General features: G+C 39.9%; 1 protein-coding gene across 6 annotated transcripts in view; it reads right to left on the reverse strand.

Annotated features, from left to right (window-relative positions):
• Positions 1-27,453, reverse strand: part of PAK5 (p21 (RAC1) activated kinase 5) — a 318,922-nt gene that overhangs the window by 101,533 nt on the left and 189,936 nt on the right. For all 6 annotated transcript variants that reach the window (XM_045445306.1, XM_045445303.1, XM_045445304.1 and 3 more), the window contains one exon: positions 1,239-1,453. In XM_045445306.1, the coding sequence (XP_045301262.1) occupies positions 1,239-1,442 (204 nt within the window). In that variant the 5' untranslated portion in view covers positions 1,443-1,453. The remainder of the gene's footprint in view (positions 1-1,238; positions 1,454-27,453) is intronic.

The following is a 27,453-nucleotide window of genomic DNA, read 5'->3' on the forward strand; positions in this document are numbered from 1 at the left end:
TGTAACTTATCAGCCAGGCCTCTTTCTCTGCATCCTTTAAAAATGCATCCACTTGTTTTGCCTAATCACTAACACACAACGTACTCAATATTCATGTTTACACAGAAGAGGCTATTTCATGCAGCTCAGATGTCTGCTAATACAATGAACAAGAGACCTATTGCATAACATGATGATAAACTTCAATGATGTTTAACTCCCATAGGGAGCTTTTGGACAATTTTTTAGTGGTCTATGGAATTCTTATTCTGAGATGCAGAAGGAAACAGCAACAACTGAATTTCCTTTGTAGCCTCTTGACATTTTGAAATTACTGTGTCTCCTTTCTGCTTTAATGCAATTATCTTCATGAACATACCTTGCCAAAAATCTACTAGCCACTTCTTTAAGGTAAATTATATTGTATTCTGGGACTCAAATGATTCATTCTTATTTGAAACAGCTCTCTCTTAGACAATGAAGACAAATATGAATATATATGTATATAAACATGATTATATATAAAAGGTACATATATGTGTGGACATGTATATGTGTGTATGTGTATATACATACATATGAATCATTTATTATTGTTAAAATCTGTTAGTGCTATATTTGATATGCAAGTTAAACATTCTAAAGGGCAAATTCAAAACACCTAAAGGTTGCCTATTTCATCAGAGGTTACTGACCACACTTACCAGAGGGGGTAGATAATATTCCTCAGTATGAAGACTAGCAAACACCATTTTATTTATTTATTTTTATTTAAAATTTTTTTTAAGAGAGAGAGAGAGACAGAGAGACAGTGTGTGAGTGGGGGAGGGCAGAGAGAGAGGGAGACTGAACTCCCTGAAGCAGGCTCCAGGCTCCATGCTGTCAGCACAGAGCCGACGCAGAGCTCGAACTCACCAACTGTGAGATCATGACCTGAGCTGAAGTTGGACGCTTCACCCAGGCATCCCAACACACACCATTTTTAAGTAGAAATAAGACTTGTCTATTTTGTGATTGCATTTTATGTGTTTGATTAAAAAAAAATCTCACATCTGAAAGTTGCAGTTCCTTTTCATGTGCTGCAATTTACAATAAGTGGTGAACATTATAATCACTGAAGAGTAAGTGTGGATAATCAGCAGATACTTAAAAACAAATACATGATTTAGGCATTTTCTAGCTTGCCTGTAAATATGGTACACTGCATTAAATGAGAACATGCTTCTTAAGCCAACATAAAGACAGAATCCTCACCATACCTTCATAGGAGCCAGCTGGATGGGTGTGATGCAGGAAGGGTCTACCATGGGCTTCCGCCTGTTGGCCGTGTCTGCTAACAGGCTGTGCCACTGCTGCGGGAGGCCCGTGAATTTCTGTTCTTGCGGATCAAACCCAGTGTGAACCCTGTGTTCAAAGTTGGATGGACCAGATATTTCAATCTTTTTCTTTTTCTTTCCGAACATGATGCAAAGACCTGGGAAATGCAAACAGAAAAGAGATAATGTTTGTATCTCGCCAGCAGAAGATGATAGGAAAACTATCCATTCGCAGTTCTGTCTTTTCGATTATTCCTCTAGGTATCAGCAGCAAAAGATGAAAGTTGGATTTTCGGGGGGTGTAGATAAGATATTTCACTCATAATTTGTTTTCTCCTTGCACTTGCCATGTGGAATATACAGTTCCCTGCCCAACTGATTTTGGATTTGGCCATGTGAACTGCCTTGATATGGACTGTGCAGCAGTCCGGTGTGGAGGCACTCTGAGTAGAAGAGTAGAAGGCACTCAGAGTAGAAGACACCCTGTGTTTCTACTTGCCTCCTTGTGCTTCTGGTGGGTGATACTCCCTCAGCCTGCATCCTGGAAGGAGAGATGCATGAAGTAGATCCAAATCCAACCTCCAGTCTGAAGCCGTGCCCAGCTGAGCCACAGGTGACTCATGAGTAAGAAATCAAGGCTTATAATTAAGCCACTAAAATTCTGAACTTGTTATGTGATATTAGCAAAGCAGAAGTTGACTAGCACACAGGGAGAAGCATGTCAAAATTTGGTGTGCACTTGAAATCTCAAACCTTTGTATGGACAAATATATGTTTATACATGAAAAATGAGGTTAGTAATCACATTCACCATATAAAATTATTATTAGGATTAAACTAGTAAACATGGGTAAAACACTCTGAAAAGTCCCTGGCACAAAGTAAGTGCTACAAATATAAATAGATCTCTGAACAAATAGAGAAGAAAGTTGACTGGCATTGCCTGCAGAGAAAGGAGCTGGGGAGACAAAGCAGGGAGAAAGACCCATTTTTTCACTGTATATTATGTTTAGAACTTCGTAGCATGTATGTTGCCTATTTGAAACAATGTAGTTTACCTAATTAAAATATACCTTGTGACCAGGATACCTCTAGAAAATATTTAAAATAGTCACTGTGTGCTTTATGGTACCGAAAACATGTCAGACAACCTGGGTTTGAATCCCAGGTAGGTCGCCTATTCACTACGATCGTGGGTAACTGCTTTTCCATCTCTCAGTTTATTGTGAATAGGACCATCATGATCATTTGGGGAACCCTGAAAAACACTGTTGCAGGCATTATAAATGATGATGGTTTGGCTTCAACGTTGCTTTGTTGGGAAAGCCTTCCCTCGGCCTTTAGGCTTGAATAGGTAAGTTATACGTTCATATAGCTCCATGTACATATTCTTCCCAGCATTTACCCACTTGCTATCAATTAATTAGGTGTAATGGTGTGCCTGGTGTCTTTTTTTCCCTACCAGACATAGTAGGGAAGTATCTGGTAATATCCACCAGAGAAGGGGTACTATCGGCTTGTTCACTACTGCAAGCAGTACCTGCTCAAGAAATACCTGCTCACAGACTAAAATCATGAGCACAGTACATTTACTCAGTGAATGACACCTGGGGTAAGAGCACCAAAGGTGTTAACATCTTCCCTTGCTCTCCCCCTCCCCCTCCCTCACCTTTACCTTCCATTAATACGTGTTTCTTCCCTTAACCAGTTATCCCTGCTTGGGAAACAGGGTCTTCCTGGTGCCTTCACGTTTTCCCAAGTTCCTATTCCATCCTCTACCCGGGTGTTGGGCCGCCATGACAAAATACCCGAGACTGGCTAGCTTAAACAACAGACGTTTATTCTTCACAGTTCTGGAGTCTGGAAGTCCAAGATCAAAGCTCTGGCAGATTTGGTGTCTAGTGAGAACGGACTTCCTGCATGGCTGTCTTTTTGCTGGAACCTCACATGTTGGTAGGGAAAAAGGAGCTCTCTCTGTCCTCTTCTAACAATGGCACTAATTCTCCATTCATGAGATTCCACCCTCATGAGCTAGTCCTCTCCCAAAGGCCCCACCACTTCCTAATGAGCTCACCTCGAGGGTTAGGAGTTCAACCTATGGGTTTTGGAGGGACACATTTAGACCACAGCACTGGATATGTATTCTCTTGACAGTGATCAGATTTTTCACAGCCTTAACTCCCTAGACTCTATCAAAACCCATTTTCCCATACATCGTGGTTGTTACTTAAGACTAATTGGGGAAACTAATATAAAGGGATAAAGAAAAATCAATGAAAGATAATAAGGGCTGAAAACACCTTGATGTGTTGTTTCTTTTGGAGAGCATAGCACAACTTAAAAAATTCTTTAAGTACCTTACTAAAGTGGGTTAATAAATACAGGTCGGCTGACTTTAAACTTTTGAGAATACCCAAGCCAAAATGTAAAGAATTTAAGGAATCCAGTTGTGGTAGACCATTAGAGGAATGGCCCCTGATGTTTCATGCCTCCCAGTGTCCATGTCCTTATGTGGGTCTCTCCCACACTGACTCTGGGCCTGAATATGTAATTTGCTGTGGCCAATGGGACAACAGAAACCATGACACAAGCATGAAATGATCTTGGACACTGGGGTTTGCCTTCTTACTGCTCTTGGAACAAACAGCCAGCTTGAGAACAAGGCCAGGCCATCCTGCTGGAGGATGACAGACGGTGTGGTCCAGTCACCCATCAGTGTATCCAATAATCAGCTCTGGTAGCAAAGCCACATAACTGACCAGCAGCTATCCACTAAGTGAACCCAGTCAAAACCAGGAGAAGAATCATGCAGCTGAGCTAGACCCAAAGTGCTGACTTACAGAATCAGAACATAAATAAATGGCTGTTGCTTTAAGCCATTACATAGTGGAGTAAATTTTGGCACAGAAAATACCAATAGCAAAGACCTGCTTATCATCCCATACCTTGTATCTTCAGGTGCCCATCATTTTTCTCTTTCTACTTTAGCTGCTTCAAAGTCTCAAGTAATAACATCCAATGTGGTAACTGTGTTAGCTGTTATACAATTGCATTAACTCAGAGGAACCTTGATTGTGATGTTACCATCTGGTTGGCTGAGGGCCTGGAATGTTTTCAGTGGCCAGGAAATTATGCCAAATATGTAAGTGGGTCTATATACTACCTCTCAGTATTATATCGTGAAAATAAAAATACATTTGAAAATATAATTTGGTCATGTGTTGGTGGAGTCCACTTGACATTTGAATAAACTTTATGACTATTTTTTTTTTAAAACAAGGTAGCAATTATCTTAGAAAAATCACTTAAGGAGAGTTATTTTGCATGAATTCATACATGAACTAGCACTGAAAATGCTAGGTCAAATATTTTTAGAATCAGAATAGAAATGTTTTACTATTCCCTTCCTATTTGTGAATGTCCCAGTGGTTGCCATGCCACTCATATGAAAATATAAAAAAGAAGATATCAATGAACTAATACTGTTCTTGTTCTAAAATAAGGCAGTTGTCCTGTGCTTGAATTAATTTACCTACAATGTATCCTGTGATACTACATAACTGTAATTTACATGGTTATACAGTTCTACACTTCTAGTAAGTTTGAGCTAAAGAGTTATAGAGGAAGAAACTAGACAGGAAAATTTTAAAGTTCTACATTTTCAAGCAATGTTTCCCTAAATGTAGAGAGAGCATCTCCATGAGGTACAGTGATATTTCATTAGCGATGGCCATTACTCTGGTAGCAATGAGGAAACTCACACTCAGGTGAAGTAGTCCTGATGCTTTTTACACCATGAAAGAGAGAGATACACGGTAGGGGGCCCTCCTAAAATCCATGATCTGCTTGGAACGGTTTCTTCTCTTGGATATGTCCATGATCTGTCTGTACCTGGCATAGTGCTCAAGGTTCACCTTGTCTATCTCACTTAGAACTCACAATAGCCCTATTTTGGTGGCAGGGGGTGATGGGGTGTTCCAAGACCACCCTCAGGTTTGATTGGCTAGGAGAACTCACAGAACTTAGCACACACTCACACTCCAGCTGTGATTTATTACAGTGAACATATGCAAAGCATCATCAGCAAAGGGAAAAAGGCACATGGGCAAAGTCTGGAGGAAACCAGGCATAGGCTTCCTGGCATTCTCTCTCAGTGGACTCACATAGGACGCGATTAATTCCTCCAGCACTGAATGGTTTCAATACGTGAAAAATGTTGTTGACCAGATAAGCTTGTGATACACTCAGTGCCTGAAGGTTTTATTCAGTATAGGTCACATAAATACCCTTTGCTTGGCCCATGCCAAAATTTTAGAATCCAGAAGGAAATCAGGGGTTCAGCATAAACAATACTGTTTGCATAAACAATTTAGGCACAGTGAATCATTCTTATCAGGGAAAGGTGGGACCCCTCCTAAAATCCAAGCTTCCATATGCAACCTTACAAATCAGCTTTTCTAAGATACGTGGTCTCACACATTAACTCTTCTCGCACAGGAGGTGTTATTATCATATCTCTATGGAGGAAACAGAAGCTCAGAAGTCAGAAAATGGCAAGTCTGGAGAATCAGAACCTCAAAACACGTGCTTTGAATCACTAGAAAAGCAACACTGCCCTGCACTAGCTTTCTTTATCAGACATGTTCACCCCTGCGATTTTTAGGAAACTTGTTCCCCTAGAGATATGCATTAGTGGGGAAGGTGGGCTCTAATAAGGTAACTGAGATTTTGGAGATTTTTGGGTTCTGCCATGTCTCTCCAGAAACACCCTTTTTCTGACTGAGCTGAACTCTGTCACTGAGTAAGTAAGGTCAAAGGGCTGCTGGGAACCTGGACAACCCCTCAGGTAGAAAAAAGACCCCTGCTGTTCAGCATCTATGGAATCTATGGATTCCAGCATCTATGGAATACCTTGACCTGCTCCTGAGTTCCAGCAGACCTACTTCCAGAACGATTTGGTAGAGACTATTCAGCACAGAAAATTTTGCTACAGGTTTTTAAATCCGGCATTTCAAGACTTATTGCTAATGTTTCCTAATTCGTTTCGTTACTAAACACGCATGTGAGCACTCACCTGCTAGTCTAAGGGTTACCAAAAGTGTGTTCCTGGGAACATCAGCTTTCTGAAAGGTGAAAAATTTAGAGGATGGAAGGTTGGTTCCTCGGGTAGGTAAATCTGGGAAACAATGGATTATATAAATTTCCTTTGTGGGACTTCTCAAGGTCTTATTATGCTACTGTGTAGTTACATTCCTAGAGAAAGAGGGTAAACAGACCCCCAAATCCCTGTTTCCAAAAGTTTCTTGCAAAACTCAGAGCAAATACTGCTTTGATGGATGGTTTTGGTCACCACATGTTCTTGTATGGAAGCTATCCTGGAAGAAACTGAAGGAAATCCAAATCCCTGGACTCTAACACAACACTCTGACAGCTTCACTGTCATCTCAGCCCTTAAGCTGCTTTTAGCAAGACCCCAGCTGTTGGCCCCAGCTTGGGGTGTTGTCCTGCTTTATACGTATGCCTAGTCTCAAAGCTCTTGTAGGTAGCATCTCCCCATTTGGGCCTATTAGCTGGGATAATGAGTAGAGATTCAAAGGACTGGCAAGCAAGAGAAGGGCATCTGGGATCAGTTGTGTCAGGCTGCCTGGTATGGTTGGCACAACACCTTACTAGGGACAAGAAAATGCTACTTGAAGTATATTTATATTGGGCTAATTGTGCCAGACACTATTTTATACGTATAAACTCACGCATCCTCCTCACAATAATTTGTGTCGTAAGGGCTGTTATTATTCCCGCCATATAGATAGGGAAACTGAGTCTCAGGGAGAGGAAGGAGTGCCCAAGTTCACCCAGGTAGGAAGAAACTGAAATGATATGCAAGACCAGGCAATTCACATCCTAGGAACAGGCTCCTACACTTGCTGCCTTGAATATCAGGGCAGTCCCCACTGCTCTGTGGGATCACTGTGACCCTGGCAGCCTGAGATAGAGTCTTCCTCTCTAAGTGCACATAATTCCAGATTTGCCTAGCTTCTGGAATAGTTGGAATTACTAAATAAGAAGGCATTGGAAGAAGCCATTTGAAAACATCAGCAACAGTAATACTGGGTAACACGAAATGAATATTTCCTGGAATCGGACATTGTCTAGGCTAAGTGGAATAGCCATTCTCTTATAGTCTGACAGTTCTGTGAGGTATTTATTTTACAAGTGCAGGGATTTAAACTCAGGGAAGTTAAATCACATAGTCAGTTACCCATGGTACCATGGTTACCAAGTGCCAGGAATGGAGTGAAACCCAAATCTACTTCATTTCAGACTTGGCTCTTAAGGGGCCATGTTTGACTGTCTGGTTGCAAAGTCCTATTCCATTTTCAGTACACAATTAGGAGTCAATTTTAGGCAACACCAATAATTGTGTATCTGGAACTAGCGCTAGCCTGGGTGCATAGGCAAGCTGGGGAACTCACCCAAGCTCTGTGTGACATCACAAAGTAGCAGGGAATTTGGAGATAAACAGAAAAATACATGTCACCTTGCAAGATGTACATTCTTTACAAAATAAATGATTATTTATAATTTTTTAATGTTTACTTTTTTTTTGAGAGAGAGAGAGACAGACAGACAGACAGACAGCATGGACGGTGGGGCAGAGAGACAGAGGGAGACACAGAATCTGAAGCAGACTCTAGACTCTGAGCTGTCAGCACAGGGCCTGACGTGGGCCTCGAACTCTGAATGGTGAGATCATGACCTGAGCTGAAGTAGGACATTTAATTGACAAAGCCACCCAGGTGCACCAATAAATGATTATTTGTAAAGAACCCATCATAAAAATAAGAGAAAGACATGAAACTTTGGGAAAACCAAAAACTGAAATAGAAAGAAAAGATAATCATATAATTCTTGGCTCATCAGTAAGCAATGACAAAAATCACAAAATATAAGGACCATTTAACATACATAATCAAAAACAGCCCACAAAATTATATTGGGAAAATAAGGGAGGTGGGCAGATTATGTAAGAAAGCTAACTTCTATCTACGTAGCAAAAAATAAAAGGAGGGAGATGCCTAAAATTGCTGAAGCTGCATACATATATTTTTGGCTATATATAAAACACTGAGGGGTGCCTGGCTGGCTCAGTCAGTAGAGCATGTGACTCCGTCTCAGGGTTGTTAAGTTCAAACAACACATTGGGTGTAGAGATAACTTAAAAATAAAATCTCTTTTAAAAAAAGAAAGAAACAAAACACAACTGAAAGGAAAAAAAAAGGTCCAAACTGAAGAAATGTCATTATGGCCTCTGGTAAGCAGAACTTGGAGTTATCATGGGGTATGGTCAGGCAATCATCAGATTTCTCGTGCTCTTTTGTAAACCACATGTGGTATATTTCTTTCCTAAAATATTTTTTTAATGTTTATTTAGTTTATTGAGAGAAAGAGGGTGTGAGCAGGGAAGGAGAAGAGAGAGAGAGAGACAGAGACAGAAAGAATCTGGAGTAGGCTCCAAGCACTGAGCTGTCAGCAGAGAGCCTGATGCGGGGTTTGAACCCACAAACTGTGAGATATGACCTGAGCTGAAGTCTAACGCTTAACCAACTGAGCCACCCAGGCGCCTCAATTTTTAAAAGTATTTTTAAACCAACAGGCAACACTTATTGAAATTAACATGTATCCAAACATATAGAAATAAAATGTTAAAAATCCATCCTTTGGGTTAATGTCCAGAAAAAGAGATTGATTTACATGGGTAACAACCATCTTTTTGTTTTTTGTTTTGTTTTTTACAACCATCATTTTGAAATATCGAGAGTAGTCATTCACGAATGACTGAAGAAGCTGCTATCCTTTGGAAACTACATCAGATGACAGCTTGGTTTTCCAAATGGCACCAGTCCATTCAGATTCTTATCTTGCCTGAGAAATGGCGGTTCATACAGAATGAGTGTTTTGATGTGTTTGAATCATTCATTAATGTGTTTGACTCACAAGTAGGTTTCTAATCCTGGGCCCTTTCACCTATATTTCTATTGTTCTACATTTCTTGCTAAAGTTTTTGAGTACCAGAAAAGCCTACTTAATTTTGTAGTGGCCATATTCACCAAAAGTGGTGTGCAGCTTAGGAAAGAAACATCTCCTCTGATTGTTGAACAAGTGGATGAGCAGATGGAGACATATAAAGAAACCACATTGGACCTAAACTGGTATCCCTTATTTCTTGCCCCTCTAGGAAGTCTTTTAGGTCATACTGGTTGAAGCTCATGGTATAAGCATTGTATTGCTCAGAGCTCTTCCAAGAATCAGAACCAGTAGGATTTATACAGATGTATATAAGAGGAGATTTATTATAGGAATTAGCTAATGTGGTAACGTTGGTCAAAATGTCCCATGGTCCGCTGTCTACAAGCTGGACAAAGCTAGTAATATAAATCAGTCTGAGTCCATAGGTGTCAGAACCAAGGACTCTTATGATATAAGTCTCAATCTGAAAACATAAGAACCAGTAGGGCCCATGTCCAAGGACAGAAGAGGATGTCTCCGCTCAAGCAGGGAGGGAGTGAATTCACTCTTCCTTTGCCTTTTGGTTCTTTGAGCCCTCAAAGAATTGCATAATGCCCACCCACCTTGGGGAAGGTCATTTGCTTTATTCAGTTCCTAATTCAAATGCTAATCTCTTCCAGAAACAGCCTCAGAGATACACCCCAAAACAGTTTACCAGCTATCTGGACATCCCTTCCCCAGTCAAGTTTACATATAATATTAAATATCAGAAGCATGTATGGAAGAATTTATAAGAATGTTCTTGTTTAGGTAGAAAATCAAGTGACCTTGCAGGTAGATTTTACAACTCTACCTGACTTGAGCATCCTAACTGGCCCAGAAAATTGCCACTAACACTTTATTCTCCTGAATATTTTTAGAGCAAAAACTCAGCATCAGGACCATGAATTCCATTTTCAACTTTCTTGCTCAAAGTTTAACTCGCTATACATGCCTGGTAATTTTATTTTTATTTTTATTCTTTTTTGCAACTTCTGCCACTCTTTATTAATTTGTAGAGCTTGAATATTCAGTAATAGTAGTGGTACACTGATAGGGAGCAGTTTCCAAAATGTTGGCATGCTCAGAAGAGGTTTTGAGTGGACTTTGGGCCACAGGATACAAGTTCACGAGGTATTGATTTTCTAATGTATTCAAAACTATTAAAAAGATACTTGAGACACATGATAAAACATGGATGAACCTTGAAGACATTATGCTAAGTGAAATAAGCCATACACAAGGGAATATAGTAGGATTCCACTTACATAAGGCAACTAAAGTAGTTAAATTCATAAGGCCAAATGTAGAATGGTGGTTTCTAGGGGCTGGTATGAGGGAAGAATGGGGACTTATTGTATTATTATTATTATTATTATTATTATTATTATTATTATTATTAACTTTAGAAAGAGACAGAGAAAGCAAGCGAACTGGGGAGCTGGGGAGCATGGAGCTTGACATGGGGCTTGATCTCACGACTCTGTGATCATGACCTGAGTCGAAATCAAGAATCAGACACTCAACTGACTGAGACACCCAGGTGCCCCAGGACTTACTGTTTGATAGTGTATAGTTTCATTTGGGGAAGATGAAAACGTTCTGAACATGGATGGAGGTGATGGTTGCACAATAATGTCCATGTGCTTAATGCCACTGAGCTATATACTCAAAAATGGTTAAAATGGCGAATTTTATGATATGTATATTTTATAACAAAAATAAAAATAAAATACATAAAAAATAATAGCTAATAGTATGAATATGTTCCAAAAGCTTTGACCTTCATGGGGGATGCAGTTAGCAGAAAAGGGTCGTGTTGAAGATGGGGAGGGCTAGGGACAAGATGAGCAGAATGGGAGCCAATCTATTAGACAATCTTTTGTTCATATTCCCCCCACTTACCATCAAAATGGTATTGGTCTAACCTTTGACGCTGACAACTACTTGGAGGTACACTTGCAGGCCCTACAGCTGAAGTGAGGAGTCAATATAATTACTGGACTATGGAGGTTTTGAGCCAGACAGACATCTGGATACTTAAAGCCCACAGAATTAAATATGGCACCTTTAATGTACATCTCAAAAGTGGTTCTTTCCTCACTGACTCCCTCATGAAGAGATTTTTCTTTTCTTAGCCTCAATTCTACTTTGAAGAACTTGGCAAATGTAATAATGGATACTTAAGTACTTCAGAAATACCTAGCCGTGTTCAGATAATTTAGGTTTAATGACCGGCCTGTCATTGGTAGAAGAAAGATGGCTGGTTGAGAAATTGTATTGCAGAGGGGATGGCACCAACTCCACTATACCCCTGTCCAGATGCCATTGCTCAGATACACATTTGTCATAGGCTCAGGACCAGGACTAAAAGGCTTTCAGGTATGTTGCTTTTAGGTAAAATATAACATGATTCACACATCTATGATTCAGGGGAAAACATAAAAAACTTGGGATGGGTTCAATCTAAAAATAAAGTTATTTTTGAAGACAAATTATTACTGCATCTAAAAATATTCTCCCTCAGATTCTTTTATTGTAGTGTCTCTTGGACATCACGCATGGGACAGTCCCTGTTTTCCACCAGGTGCTTCCCCCTCCAGAGAAACTTCAGAGCATGCTGGCTCAGTAAGATTATTCTTGTACCTGGTCCCCATTTCTACTGCACAGACACCTGTAATCCAGTTGTTCCAAGCTTCAAGCCTGCTTTTCTGACCTGAGCCCAAATCCGACTGCATCTGCCTTCTCAACGGATGGAGCCCCTTTCTTCTCATGTAGAGCTGACTCTGGATTCCAATTTCTACCATGTGCATTTGAACTCAGCCTCCATACCACACTCTTTGTTTCTTATTTGTCCTTTTCTACTGTATGACTCTCTTAGGCACTTCCTACTTATTGAGTTGTTTGAATTTCACCTATTTGCTGGTTCCTTCTACTTGCTGGTTCCTTCTCATCCAAGCTTCCTGATTCCATCCTGATTCTGGAATCTGTGGCTGTGGTTGGATTTATCACATTCATGCACCCAACTTCACACTGTCTGGACCCTCAACATTGCAAGACCACTCTGGTCCAGCCCAATTCTTCATGCTGGCTTCAATTCATCCATCTCCTTTTTCTGCCACCCAACACAGGGGACTGACAAAAGGCATCCTTCGAGGAAAACATACTTAAATTCTAATCATTTTTACACTGTCCAGAGTGATAACATAATGTTAAAACAGTAGCAAGAGGACTATCATAGTTCATAGAAGAGCATCAACAGAACAGGCACTCAAAAATTGCAGAAAATATGTAAATGTTATGGTCAAAAGCTACTATTTCACCACGGTTTTACTGCAAACCACAAGTTTATTTCCTCCTTATGCCAATGTCTCCAAATATGCAGACATAGCCCAAACTCCTCTCCTAAGCTTCTGATTTATGCAATCCAAATCTCCTCTTGGATTCTTCCCATTATTGACATTTCTAAAACATAAGTCACAAACTTCCTACTTGTTCAACTGATTCCTTCTACAGATAACTCAATCCTAGTATGCAGCTCCTATGTTACATCAAATTGCTAAAGTTATTCTGGGAATCCATTTTGACTTCCCCTTTCTCTATCATCCTCCACATCCAATCACCACCAATTCGTGTTCATTCCACTTTCCAACTATCCGCTATATCTGTACATCTCTCTGAATTCCCACTGCATTAGTTTCCTATTGCTGCCGTAACAAATTGCCACATGCTTAGTATCTTAGACAACACAAACTTATTTCTTATGATTCTTGATGTCAAAAGACTAAAATGAGTCCTACTGGGTGAAAATCAAGGTGTCAGCAGAGCTGTGTTCCTTTCCGGAGGCTCTAAGGAAGAATCCATTTCCTTGCCTTCTCTAGCATCTACAGGCCACCTGCATTCCTTGGTTCTTGGCCCCTTCTTCCATATTCAAAGCCAGAAATATTGAATCTCTCTCTGACTCCTCTTCTTCTACCCAACTCTCCTCTTCTGCCTCACCCTTCCACTTTTAAGAATGCTTGTGACCACACTGGTCCATCTGAATAATCTCCTTACATTAAGGTCAGTTTATTAGTACCCATAATTCTACTTCCAACCTTAATTCCCTTTTGCAATGTAACCTAACATGTTCATAGGTTTCAGGAATTAGTGCTTGAACATTACTTTGAAATACTACATTCACAGGAAGTTGCACAGTTCATATACAGAGATTCTCTGTACCCTTCATCCAGTTTCTTCCCATAGTCACATAATTAAAGTATGACATCAAAACCATGAATTTGACATTGGTGCAATGTGCACCAATAGTAGTATAACATTTTATCACATGTGTAGATTTGTGTAATCACCGGCACAATCAAGATACAGACATGTTCCATCACTACAAAGATTGTCTTCTTGCTACCCTTTTATAATGACCTCTACCCCCTCATCCTTGGCATCCACTACTGTTTTCCATACCAATTAATTTGTGATTCTGAGATTGTTCTATAAATACAGTGTATGACCATTTGAGATTAGCTTTTTTGTTCTCGATATAATGAGATCCATCCAAATTGTTTTGAGTATCAATAGTTCCTATTGTGGAGTAGTATTCCATGATACAGCACACCACAGTTTACCTATTGAGGGATAATTTGGTTGTTTCCAGTTTTGGGCTATTATAAGTAAGGCTAGTATAAAAAGTAGTATGCAGGTATTTTGTGGTCCATAAGATTTACTAATTTTTTGTACTGATCATATATTGAGATGACAATATTTTGGATATTTTGAATTAAGTAAAATATATTAAATTTTACTTTTGTGTTTTAAAATATGGTTACTAGATATTTAATATTAAATATGTACCTTGCATCATATTTCTGTTGGAGCATTGTGATAGAGTAACTTTCAGGAGAGTAATATCGTGGCTAGTTGTGATACATGGTTATTAGTGAAGAATGCTCAGATAAGTAAGAATATGGATGGATAAGAAGGTGTAGGTCTTGCCAAGTTGAGACAGAGCATTCCAGTAGGAGGAACACCAAGGATAATGGTCTCAAGAGAGAAAAAGACTTGCCTTTTCGAGAAACAGAAGCAGCCCATATGGCCTAAGCAGTACCAGTGGAAGGGGCAAGAGACTGGCCCACCATCTTGAGATAGTCATTGCCCAGATAGCTCCAGATTCTCTAGTTTCTATTTGTATTCCACCTCACTGATGCTAATGCCCAAATAATCTCATCAACTTTCTGAGGGTAACAGGTAGCAAACTGAGGGGATGGGTAGAAAGTATTTTCAAAGTGACTCTTCAGGTGAAACAGTTTCCCAAATAGACATTGGCCCACACATTAATCCTAGCAATACCATTGATGTCTGTTTGTTTAAAACTTACCGGAAATTGTGAGTCGATTAGTTTATCGGTTAGTTTTTGCTGCAATAACAAACCACTCAATGGTTAGTGACTTAACCACTGATTTAGCTCACCGTTGGGACTGGAAATCTGTACTGAGCTCAGGTAGGTGGTTCTTCTGGTCTTGCCTGTGCTCCCTCAAGTGTTCTGTGGTCAGCTACGGAATGGATGGAGATCGATTGGCCTGGCATGCCCACATGGACTCTAATCTTTCAGAAGGACAACACGGGCTTGTGATGGTCAGTGTTACAAGAGACAGAAGTGAAGCCTTTTGAGACCTAGGCTAGAAATAGGCACATTTTTGGTTTCACTATATCGTACAACAAATGCAAGTCAGAAGTCCAGCTCAGATTCAAGGTACAGGGAAACAGAGTCCATCTCTTTAAGGAAAGAGTTGCAAAGTCACATTACAAAGGATGTGGCGACAGGGAAAGCCAGTGAGTTAGGACCGGGCCTGTAATCTATTGCAATTAGTAACAGCACATGCTGGTAAATGTTCAACAATTGGCTCTGGGAAGCGGGTAGGGAGGTGGGGAAACAAGCTCCGACTGTAGTGTCTTGCCCATTTCTAAGGTGCAAATGTTCCCAACCATGGCTGATTTCAAGCCACCAACATGACATTGCTGAACAAGGACTTTTTAAAAGATGCTCACAATTGGCCTCTCTTAGGAGCATGGGCCCAGGTAAGCAAGCTCCAGCATAAATCTGAGAGCTGGCAGCAGAATGCTCCAGTTTTTGGCACTCACCTATTCAGGCCAGCACACTAAGGTCTCTGCCCTCTTTTACAAAGGCTACTGTAGGGAGCTACGTGTCCTGGCAGCAGGTACAAAGGCCTCCAAATTCCCACACTGATTTTAGATTTTAGAAGTCTTTGAAACAGAAACTATGAGATACACAGTGGCTGGTGTCACCATCTAATTCTCAAACTTCCCAGGGGACTGAAAATAGGATGGTATGTATTTGCACAAGTACATGTGTCTGGCAATAAAAATCAGACCTATAAATTATAATGGGCAACACCATCAAATTTAATAACATTAAAGACTGTTTTCTTTCCTTCAGTCTCCAAGATGATAAAATTTGATGCACTGGAATTTCACACTGAGCAAAAGAACCTTAATAACCTTAAGTAACCTTAATTCTACTTTATTTAGATTGGTCATATGGGTCATATCAACACATCCCTAATTTTGCTTTTTCTCATCTGAGGGTCATATGCTGACACCATCTCCTGGTGAGAATACAGGCTTTGCCTGGGCAAAGCAATGGGACCTATCTTATTTCCAAAAGTTAGTTATTATCATTCTACCAATTATTTGAAAACCTCACAGAGTTGAGCACCTGCTTGAGGCTATGGAAACAGCAAGTTGGCAAGCTGTCCACTTCTAAAGCTTCTGATCATATAGTTTTACAAATAGAGTACTGGTAAAACAAAACAAAACAAAACAAAACAAAACAAAACAAAACAAAAACAACCTCTTCCCTGTTGGATAATATGGGTCAAAACATCAAGAAGGGATTTCGCTGCTATGAATAAAGAATAGAACCTCATTAGCACTCCATACTACAAACTTGTATAATTTTAGCCAATATTTAAAAAATTCAAACAATTGGAACTATTAGATATTGCTCTGTATTCAAACAATCCAACATTTTAAATAAGAACTATACTTTTGATGGTATGTCAGCTTTAAACTGAGATTTCCATGCATAGAAACCCTGCCTTAAGGTGTAATCTGTATCTTGTGGCTCTCCTCCTCACATTTGCTTCTCTATTATAGCAAGCTTGCCAAAGGGGAAGGCCCAGAATGGGCTTGGTGCATACAGCCCAAGTCAGAACTACTAAGAGGTCCAATATTAGCAGTAAAAACAATAATTAGCCTGTGAGACCATAACTTCCTTCCAAACCTAAAGATGCCCACTCCTACTGTAAGACCATCCTAAAGTCTCATGCAATGCCTGTCACTTGCAGCTCTCAAACCCCAGAAGAGCTTGAAGACAATGCTGGCAACAAGGTAACCAGTGGGCTAAAGGCTTTCAGAATTCTACAATGAGGCAAGATGCTGCAAGCAAACTGTACAGCAAACTGGCCACATGCACAGGAGATGTGATTTGCATTCCAAGCTGACTAAATCTGTTACAGAGCAAGATGAGCTTAACTTGTCTCTCCATTCTTTCTTCCCTCCATCCACACTCCATCTTTTCTTTGACAAATATTTCATTGAGCACCTACTAATGGTCAGGCACTGTTCTGGGTGTTGAAGACTCAATAGGGAAATGAAGATCCCTGTCACCCTAAGGGGCTCATATTCCCGTTAGGAGAGAAAAACAGCATACATATAAACAGGTAAATTTCTTAGGGTATTAGAAGGTGATAAGACTAGGGGAAGGGAAAAAAGACAGGGAAGGGGGGCTAGTGAGTGGTGGGGTAGGAGCGTAGAAATTTTAAACTGTGTAGTCAGGGAAGAGAAGGGGTCCCCAAGAAGGTGCAGTGTGGGCAAATAACTGAAGGCAGCAAGTGTATAACCATAGTAATATATGGGCAACAGCAGGTACACAGGCCTGGGTATGCAGACATGCCTGGTGGGTTCCTGGAATAGCAAGCTGGCTAGTGAGCAAGGGGACAGAGAGACAGGAACAGGGACAAAGGAGAAGTCAGGTAGCACAGGACAGTGTTCTTCAAGTGTGGTCCCCAGACCAGTGCAAACTTTGGGGCCCCATTCCAGGCCTCCTGAACCAGCAACTCTGACAGGATGGGACCCACGTGACAGTATCTTATCAAGCTCTCCAGAGAATGTCTGAGGCACACTCAAGTTTGAGAAGCAGCAACTTAAGGCATCAGCTGTCACTCCCAGACTTTGGTTTGTCATAGTTATTGTTTTTTATTTTTTCCTCTGAGTGGGATGACAGATGATTTGAATGTTTGGTGACTTTATTTGACGCAATATTTGATTTGGACTAAGTTGTGATCATCTGTCTCAACGTCACTCCTCATCAGGGAAATACAAATCAGAACCACACTGACATACCATCTCACAGCGGTCAGAGTGGCTAAAATGAACAAATCAGGAAACTGCAGATGCTGGTGAGGATGTGGAGAAAATGGAACCCTCTTGCACTGTTGGTGAGAATGCAAATTGGTGCAGCCACTCTGGAAAACAGTGTGGAGGTTCCTCAAAAAATTAAAAATAGATCTACCCTATGACCCAGCAATAGCACTGCTAGGAATTTACCCAAGAGATACAGGAGTGCTGATGCATAGGGGCACTTGTACCCCGAAGTTTATAGCAGCACTTTCAACAATAGCCAAATCACAGAAAGAGCCTAAATGTCCATCAGCTGATTAGTGGATAAAGCAGATGTGGTTTACATCGGGGCGCCTGGGTGGCTCAGGTTGATCGTCCAACTTCAGTTCAAGTCATGATCTCATGATCTGTGAGTTCGAGCCCTGCGTTGGGCTCTGCGCTGACAGCTCAGAGCCTGGAGCCTGCTTCAGATTCTGTGTCTCCCTCTCTCTCTGCCCCTCCCCTGCTCATGCTCTGTCTGTCTCTCTGTCAAAAATAAATAAACATTTTAAAAAATGAAAAAAAAGATATGGTTTCTACACACAATGGAATAGTACTTGGCAATGAGAAAGAATGAAATCATGCCATTTGCAGCAACATGGATGAAACTGGAAGGTATTATGCTGAGTGAAATCAGTTAGAGAAAGACAGATACCATATGTTTTCACTCATATGTAGATCTTGAGAAACTTAACAGAAGACCATGGGGGAAGGAAAGGGGGAAAAATGGTTACAGAGAGGGAGGGAGGCAAACCATAAGAGACTCTTAAATACAGAGAACAAACTGAGGGTGGATGAGGGGTGGGGGAGAGGGAAAGTGGGTGATGGGCATTGAGGACGACACTTGTGATGAGCACTGGGTATTATAATTAAGCCAATTTGACAATAAATTATATTTTTAAAAAAGAAATCTTTACCAAACAACATTAAAAAAAAAAAAAAAAGATGTGATTATCTGTTGGAGCGCCTGGGTGGCTCAGTCGGTTAAGCATCCAACTGCAGCTCAGGTCATGAGCTTGTGGCTTGTGGGTTTGAGACCCACATCAGGCTCTGTGCTGACAGCTCAGAGCCTGGAGCCTGCTTTGGATTCTGTATCTCCCTCTCTCTCTGCCCTCCCCTGCTCTTGCTCTTAGATGAATAAATGTTAAAATTTTTTTTTTTAAGATGTGATGATCTGCTTGTATGTTTTCCAGGTATATTCATTTTCTTAGACCACAAAGGACAGAATAGTGGGGAGATGGTCATGTAGGACCTGCCTCCTGAGCATGGCCTCCTTGGGCCTCTCTTTTGCCTCTGTGGACAGTGGCTAGTCCTGGAAAAGAGGATGCCTGCCTGATGCCAATACACTGTAATGAAAGACTGGCTTTCTCTGTAGATTTCCTTCACTATGACACTTGAATCACTATAGGAGAGAAAATTGTCTATACATGGTAGTTTAAGATTTAGCATAGTTTGGTTCCTACCTGATGAGGAACCATTTGTTGACACAGCAAAATATTGCAGTGAGGTGTACCATATAGTGGGTATTAAAAGCCACCATATTTCTTGCTGTGATCACTCCTTGGTCAATCTAAACATACTGATACTCAATGTGATTATGGGTGGCTGGTATGGAATGTCAGTACTGTAGAGAAGAGTACCTAAAATGTCAACAGCTGCAACAGTCAAATGCTTCGTAATGTACATGAGTTCCACATGGTCCCCTTCTGTAATATGGAGTTCACCCTAGGAAGTGTGTGCCCAGCCTGGGACTCCATTCCCAACTCCCTTTGTATTCAGGTACTGCCACACGATTTGGCCTGGCCAATAGGACATGTGCAGAAGTCAAGTCTGTCAATTTCAGCTCAGGGCTTTCATGCCAGCTGGATGCAGGCAGAGATGAAGTGCAAGGAGGTGGTAAAATTTCAAGGTATAAGGAGAACGGGTCCCTGTATTGTTGCATGGAAGACACCCACCTGTTGACCAGAAGTAGCTGCACTGGACTTCAAACAGGAGAAAAATAAACGTATAATGGGTGAGCTAATGAAATTCTGGGGCTTAGTTATTCTAACAGTGAGCATTACCCCAACATGCATGTCATTTTCTTCTGCTACCAACACTATGCTGTCAGCAAATGGCATTAGTCTCGAATCAAACAGGGAAGAGCTGAGGAATGAAATCAGTGCCTGAGGTCACTAGGCTAGCTGATGGCAGGTATAGGGCCCATGTAAAACTCTTCCAGCTTTTAATGTATGGTTTTTACATTATATTTCGTGAGTTGGAGTGGCACATAAACACAAAGAAGCAGCAATGGTGATTATGAGCTATTATGCAAAATATCAGTAGTTAATAGTCTAAAGCAGATTGCCAATGTAGTTGTTAATAAAATCATTGCCTATTTTAGAAGACGGGCTCTGTTGTGATATATGACAGTGTTGGAAGTTTTGCTCCTTTAAGCCTGTAAATTAATAAAGGCAAAAACATCGCAATGGTACAATCTGCGGTGGTCCGGAGCAATGTTTTATATTCACCAAATCTTGATTTTGGTGTAGTTATTTTGTGTTCCTATGAAGCAATCCCACAACACAGTGGCTAGTCGGCCCTGTAAAATAACCTTGAGGAAGGAAATATTGCCAGAAGAGTAACACCTAATTTCTGCATCTTGAAACTGTGTCTAAAATGTACTTAATGTGAAGTTTCTAGAGAGGGTTATTTAAATTGCATTGTCATTTCCCTCTCTCTGTTATGCATAATAATAACCTTTTGAAATTCAAATCTTTGAAAAAATGCCAAAATGCATTTTCCTCTCAAACTGAATGCTACTGCTTAATTTGGGGAGTTTTGTTGCAGAGAATGGTGGGATTTCTGGTTTTTTTTAAATTGGAAGAGGGGCTTATTGTTCCTGCTTTCTATGATGTCAGAATTATAAACTATGTAAACTCAACAAAGAGTGCCCTTCCCTGTGCCAAGATAAGGCAAAATAGGTGAAGGAGATTAAGAAGAAGAAACTTTCAGTTATAAAACAAGCAAGCCATGGGGGTGAAAAGTACAGAAAGAGAACAGAGTCAGTAATACTGTGATAATGTTATATGGTGACAGATGGTGACAACACTTACACCATGGTAAGCACCAAGGAATGTACAGACTTGGCAAATCACTATGTCGTGCACCTGGAACTAATAGAATATTGTATGTCAACTATAATAATAACATTTTTTTTTTAGAAAGATGCTCTATAAGCCCAAGTTCAACACCACCACCACCACAAAAGAAAGAAAAGAAAAGAAAAGAAAAGAAAAGAAAAGAAAAGAAAAGAAAAGAAAAGAAAATATAAGGTAGGGCTGTTCTTTGGAGCCCATGTCCAGTAGGCTTTTTTTGAGCCCTCAAGTAGAGATAGGGAACCCAGAATACCCCTGAGAGGGGCAGTTTTCAAATAAATTTTCTCAGTATAAGAGGGGAGCTCTTCAGAATGAAAACATGTAATGCTATTGCTTTATACTTCTACTTTTTGACATACTACTGGCTCTCATGGCCTATTTGCTCAAGAGTGTCAAACCGGAAAGTGCCCATGTAGCCATCAGCAGTAGAATGTATAAATTGTGCCAAGTTCCTATACTGGAATGTTGTAGACCAAGAGAAGGAACTATAGAGAAATACTTAATGAACGCCACAAACATAATGTTGACTGAAAAAAAGCTAGATACAAATGAGTGCATGCTTGATCCTACAATAAATATGAGGCTTTACAAATAGGACAGGCACAGGCAGAAAAGTCCCTCCCATCAAGGTTACATTATGTGACCGAAAGAGCCCCAGAAAACATGTCAGAACTCTGAGACTCAATGATCTCATATTAGCAGGGCTTGGAAGAGACAGCCTGTAGATCCTAACCAAGGTGCAATGCTTTAATCCAAACTGAAAGTTGTCCAGCATTTCCCCTTATCTCTACAAAGGGTTCAGTGCACTAACACCCTCTTTTGTACGTGAACAGAGTGATCACAAGAGATTCTTCAACCTCCACTGGTTTCCTACGGTAAATCAGACCTCCAATGATCGTATCCAGCTTTAAAATCCTATGATTCTTTAATGCTTTGGGAATTGGGACTTTGAAAACTAACAAGAGGTGTACAAAAAATGTTTAGGAAATGGCAATATTAGAGTATAACCTATCCAGAAACCACCACTTTGGCCAGACAATGAAACTTTACCAGATATCCTTTCATTGTCATGGAAAATCATTTCTTTCTTTCTTTTTTTTTTCCAAAAGAACCAAGACAGTATTTGCTGTTGCTGTTGTTTGTAATTATTTCTCCCACATTCTTCTATAGTTACCACTCTGTATTCTTAGCAGTACTAAAGGCAATAGTCATGCATGGATGATAGTTATTGTCTTTAAAAAATGGTTCATAGCCTCCAGCTTCATGTTATGTATCATAGCCTCATAAATATAAGGCTAAAGGATATTTAAAATCAGTAAATATTCACTGAGACAAAGCCCTGACCCATAAATGTCAAATTATTTTACTAAAAAACAGTCTCAAAAAAATAGGCACGGGGAAGCATAGCCTGGCAGTATAGCTTGTGGGGTGTGGAGAAAAATAGTCACCACTGAGTATCCGCTATTCAAAAGCTGAGTTAATTTATCAGGCAACAATTTTGTCTATTCCATGACCAGAAAATTTATTATTTTTTTTAAGTAAGCTCTAACTATGCTCAGTGTGAGGCTCGAACTCATGACCCTGACATCAATAGTTGCATGCTCTACTGACAGAACAAGTCAGGTACCCCTCTATGACCAGCAAATTTAATTGTAGGACTAATCTTAGGAAACAGACATCAAAATGAGCAATTTTCTACAAAGATGTACATCACACTTAAACAAAATTAGAGGCAACTTCAATGTCCATCAGTAAAAAAAATGGTTAAACAAATTATAGTTCATTCACATATAGATATGTGTCAGGTAAAAAAAATATTATTCTGTAAAAGAAATTGGTATGATATATAACAAAATGTTCATAATGGGGCACCTGGGTGGCTCAGTTGGTTAAGCAACCAACTTTGGCTCAGGTCGTGATCTCGCAATTTGTGAGTTCGAGCCCTGCGTCGGGCTCTGTGCTGATGGCTCAGAGCTGGAGCCTGCTTTGGATTCTGTGTCTCCCTCTCTTCCTCGTACTCTCTGTCTCTCAAAAATAAATAAATGTTAAAAAAATTTTTTTAAATATTCATATGAATATCTATGGGTAATTATTTTATTTCTATATGTTCCTAGATTTTCCATATTTTAATTAGTATTTACTACATTAACATTTATACAAAACAATGAATATTGCTTTATTAAAAATAGATTGTGGTGAAAAAAATAATTTATCAGGCAACAAATGTGGCCCACAATTAACTGTGGGCATGACTGCTTCTCCCAATAACCTCAATTCCTGAATGAATATAAATCCCAGGAAATGTAAATGACCAGGAAAAATGGCCAGGATTAGGTGAGGAGTCAATGAATACATCAGCAAAAAGGTAATTGGCCACTTGGAAAGTGAACCCATGAACTTTACTAAAGCATAACACTGAGAGTGAGAACACATTTTTGTACATTGTCATTAGTGTCTCGCTCTAACCAATAACCAAGAGCATCTTTTAGAGCTGCATTAGCTGTTTCTGGACATGAGGGCACCATATACTTGATGATGTAATGACCTCCATCCTATTGGGAAAATTTATTGAGATACTTTCAATTTTGCTAATCCTATTTGGGGTTGCTGCAACTAAGACATAGTTACCTAAATGCAGAAATGAAAAGGAATGTCCATTTACATAATGGGCACTCTCCTGGAGAAAATATGCTGGGGTCTTCCTGCAGACCAGCACAGACTCCTCCAGGAGGCTGTCAGTGCCCAACAGCTACCACATACTCAAGAGAAGTTCTTTTTTTGGATTGCATCATCGTAAGAGATTTCTTAAAATTAATTAATTAATTTTTAATGTAATCTCCACACCCAATGTGGGGCTCGAACTCATGACCCTGAGATCGAGAGTTGCATGCTCTTCCAACCGAGCCAGCCAGGCACTCCAACGGACATCTTTAATGTATCATGGAATACAAAATCCAACCTGGTGCTAATTGTAGAAGTCAGTGGAAATTTCTTTAACAAAAGGCATTTAGCATAAATTGTAACTACACATGTTGCAATACACTTGTGACACACCTTTTAAGACATACACAGAAAGGGTACCTGGGTGGTTCAGTCGGTTAAACGTTCGACTTTGGCTCAGATCACAATCTCCCAGTTCATGTGTTTGAGCCCCACATTGGGCCCTGTGCTGACAGCTCAGAGCCTGGAGACTGCTTTGGATTCTGTGTCTCCCTCTCTCTCTGCCCCTCCCCTGCTCATGCTCTATCTCTATCTCAAAAATAAACAAACATTAAAAAATAAAGACATGCACAGAAAATATTCAAATGGAAGGCCATATCCATGTTTTAGAGGTAAAAAGTGATTTGGTTACTGTTTTATATTTATTTAAATATATTTAGGATGGTTTCTCCTGAACTCAGATTACTGCTTACATGCTATTTTAAATTTTTTATATATCTATACACACGGAATTTTTAAATATATAACTACTGTCCTTTTAGAAATATCTCAGAGACACAGTTTTCTTTCTTCCATTTTTAGGTGGTTGTCTTATTTTTAAGTGGTTCCCATATGCGGTTTCTTCTATATTTAGATGTAATCACATTAAATGTCTTCCTTTCTCTATTCTCCCGAGACTAGAATTTCTTCTTGGCTATAACCTGAATAAATCCTGTCTTGTGGGTTTGTAAGAAGGTATGTCAAAAAAAAGGATTCCTTTTTACACAAAGAAAGGAAGAACTTTATGTATCATCCAAGCACCATCCATGCTGGGGCATCTCTGCCATGGTTTCAGAGGAAAATCGGCCGTTTTGGTATGGTGCCAGAATTGGACACACAGCTGTTTTCAATTTTGTTTTCTAATTTACCCTAAGAGGGGAAACCCACACCAGTGTATGTTCTTGTAAAGGTAGCTCTGAGTTTAAAATGGACTCTGCTCCTATCACAGAACTCCTGATCCTTCCAAGAAAATCAACTATACCTTGCAGAAAGCTAGATTAGAGAAGCTTTGTTCTTAGTCTTTGAATGCCGAATTTGTTGAAGGAAGGACAAACAAAAGAATAAAGGAAAAGAATCAGAGAGGAAGGAAGAACCATACGTTCTTATAGTAGTAATGCCAGAAATGGTCATACATTATGGGTTAATAATTCAGTTTTTGAAGGCAGCCTTGAAACTAATGTGAACATGGATATTTTTTCACTCCATATTTACCCAACATCATTGGAAATGCAACCCATTGATACACTTAACATTTATTGAGTGCCTGAAATAGGTCAGTGCTTGTGGTTATTTTATTTAATTTATGCAAAATCCTGGCAAATAATAGACATTCAGTAAATTCTAAAAAGCAGAAGTTAGAAATTTATATCTTCTCTATCCTGAGATTACAATAGTGAGTTTTCTTTCATTCCCCCCCCCTTTTTTTTTTTTAACTCTGTCCACATAAACAGGTAGGAGGCATAAATACAAACAGATGGCTCTTGAACCACAGTCTTCCTTTGATAACTCTTGTTATCAGCTCAGTCTATAAGGATGCAGCAAACACAGTTGCTGCATTAGATAGGGATGGTTATGGAAACATCCATGAGGTCCCTTCTGCTAAGGAGTACAGACTCCAAGAATAATGTTCACTTCCTCTTCTATCTATTCGTTTCCATGCAAAACCATTCCCCACACAAAAGGAAGAATTATATGGACAAGAAAGAATTCTTAACATGGAGGGACAGACACAGAATGTTTTTATTGTGTTTGACATCTTACTGCATTTAAAATGACTACAAAATGCCAGTTGTCCTTCCTGTTATAACAGATGGAAGGAAGCTGACACCTTGTCCTTCATGTTTTTCCATGAAAGGGACTCAAAATGTGTTTATTATCATATTTATTGGAAAAGAGAAAAAGAACTCAAAAGAAATGAACCTCTCAAATCTCTTCCCTTAAATAAAAGAAATAACATTTTTAAATGGGCTATTCAGAACCTTCTACAATGATAGATATGTTGGATATATGAGTTGTCAGTGGAGGCTCCATGAGCCACTTGTAGCTTTTGAGCACTGGAAATATGTTCATGCAACCAAGGAAGTGAGCTTTTAATTTACTTATTTTTAAGTTTGTTGAGAGAGAGAGCGCGCGCGTGCACACACGTACATGCAAGCAGAGAAAGGGCAGAGAGGGAGGGAGAGAGAGGATCCCAAGTAGTCTCCATGCTGTCAGCGTAGAGCCCAACATGGGGCTCAATCTCATGAGTCATGAGATTGTGACCTGAGCTGAAATCAAGAGTCAGACACTTAACCAACTGGGCAACCCAGGCACCCCTAATTATATTTAATTTTAATTAATTCTATAAAATTTCAAAAGCTACATGTGTCTATTAACACACTGGACAGTATATCCCTGATGACTGGGACTTTATAGGTTATTTTAGGGGAGGTTAACAGTGCCAATAATTCCCTTATAATGTATCTGACTGATTTAATTGTCGTTTTTCTGCCTTCTAACTTCTCCAAGTATCTGTTGTTACAATAATCAAGTTGAAAATTCCTTTCTAGCTCCTAATTGTCCATCACTATACTGTATTACTGATTTTATTGGACATTTCTTCCCACAGACCCCTTCTGGGCAATTTGCTTCTACTCACAGTTCTACAGAATGGGAGCCTAATTGTTGTATAATCTATGACTTCCCCCAGCGCTCCTGGGGGGCTACTGACCCCAGCTCAGTCCATTTATAAGCTGGCCAATTAATAACTTAAAATCCAGTGAGAAAAGTTAAACTGGGTTCATCAGAGACATGGATTTGGAATCAGAAATCTGGGAGGTTCTACTAGATAGCATGCGAATGGGACCAAAGTAATACAGTATGATTTGTTGTGCTATAGAGGGATCGGTGCAGCATAATGGTACCATGTAAATTGGAATTATGAGTGAAGCAAAGCTCCAAGGAAGCAAAAATGGAACAAGAATGGCACAGTCTGGCTGAAGGAAGAACAGAACTGCCTCATCTTCTGACAGGCAGGACTAGTTCCAAAATCTTTTTTCGCTAGGGTCACTGTTTTCCATATTCCAATTCTAACAAGAACTACTCATCCCTTCTCTCCCCCCTCTCCTAGCAAAGCTGAACCTGAGCAAGCTTCTGTTCACTAAGAGACACAGATTTAACACACATGTGTGGATTGAGCCCTTCCCCCCACCCCCCACCAAAACAACAAGAACCTGAGATTCCATGGGTCCCACGGTTGAAGAACCTGCATGAATCCTGGAGGAAGAAGACATTACAGAGTGGGTTGCCTTTTCTTACAAGTCTCTCTTGAGGGTGTTCCTTCACTAGGTATTGCTTCTGAGTAATCTCTGCCACTAGAATATGATTTTGTATTAATGTTGGAAACACTCTTCCTAATTTTTGTTAGTACTTTGACTTTTTTAAGTTTTCGTAGGACCTAATTCTTATAAAGTACTTCCTAGACTGTATTGTCTGTAGGCAGATACTCCATTTTAAGGGACACAAAACAACTAGAGCCAGTATAACTGCTAAGTGACTAGAAA

The sequence above is a fragment of the Leopardus geoffroyi genome, chromosome A3, assembly GCF_018350155.1.
Source record: "Leopardus geoffroyi isolate Oge1 chromosome A3, O.geoffroyi_Oge1_pat1.0, whole genome shotgun sequence".
NCBI classification, from domain to species: Eukaryota; Metazoa; Chordata; class Mammalia; order Carnivora; family Felidae; genus Leopardus; species Leopardus geoffroyi.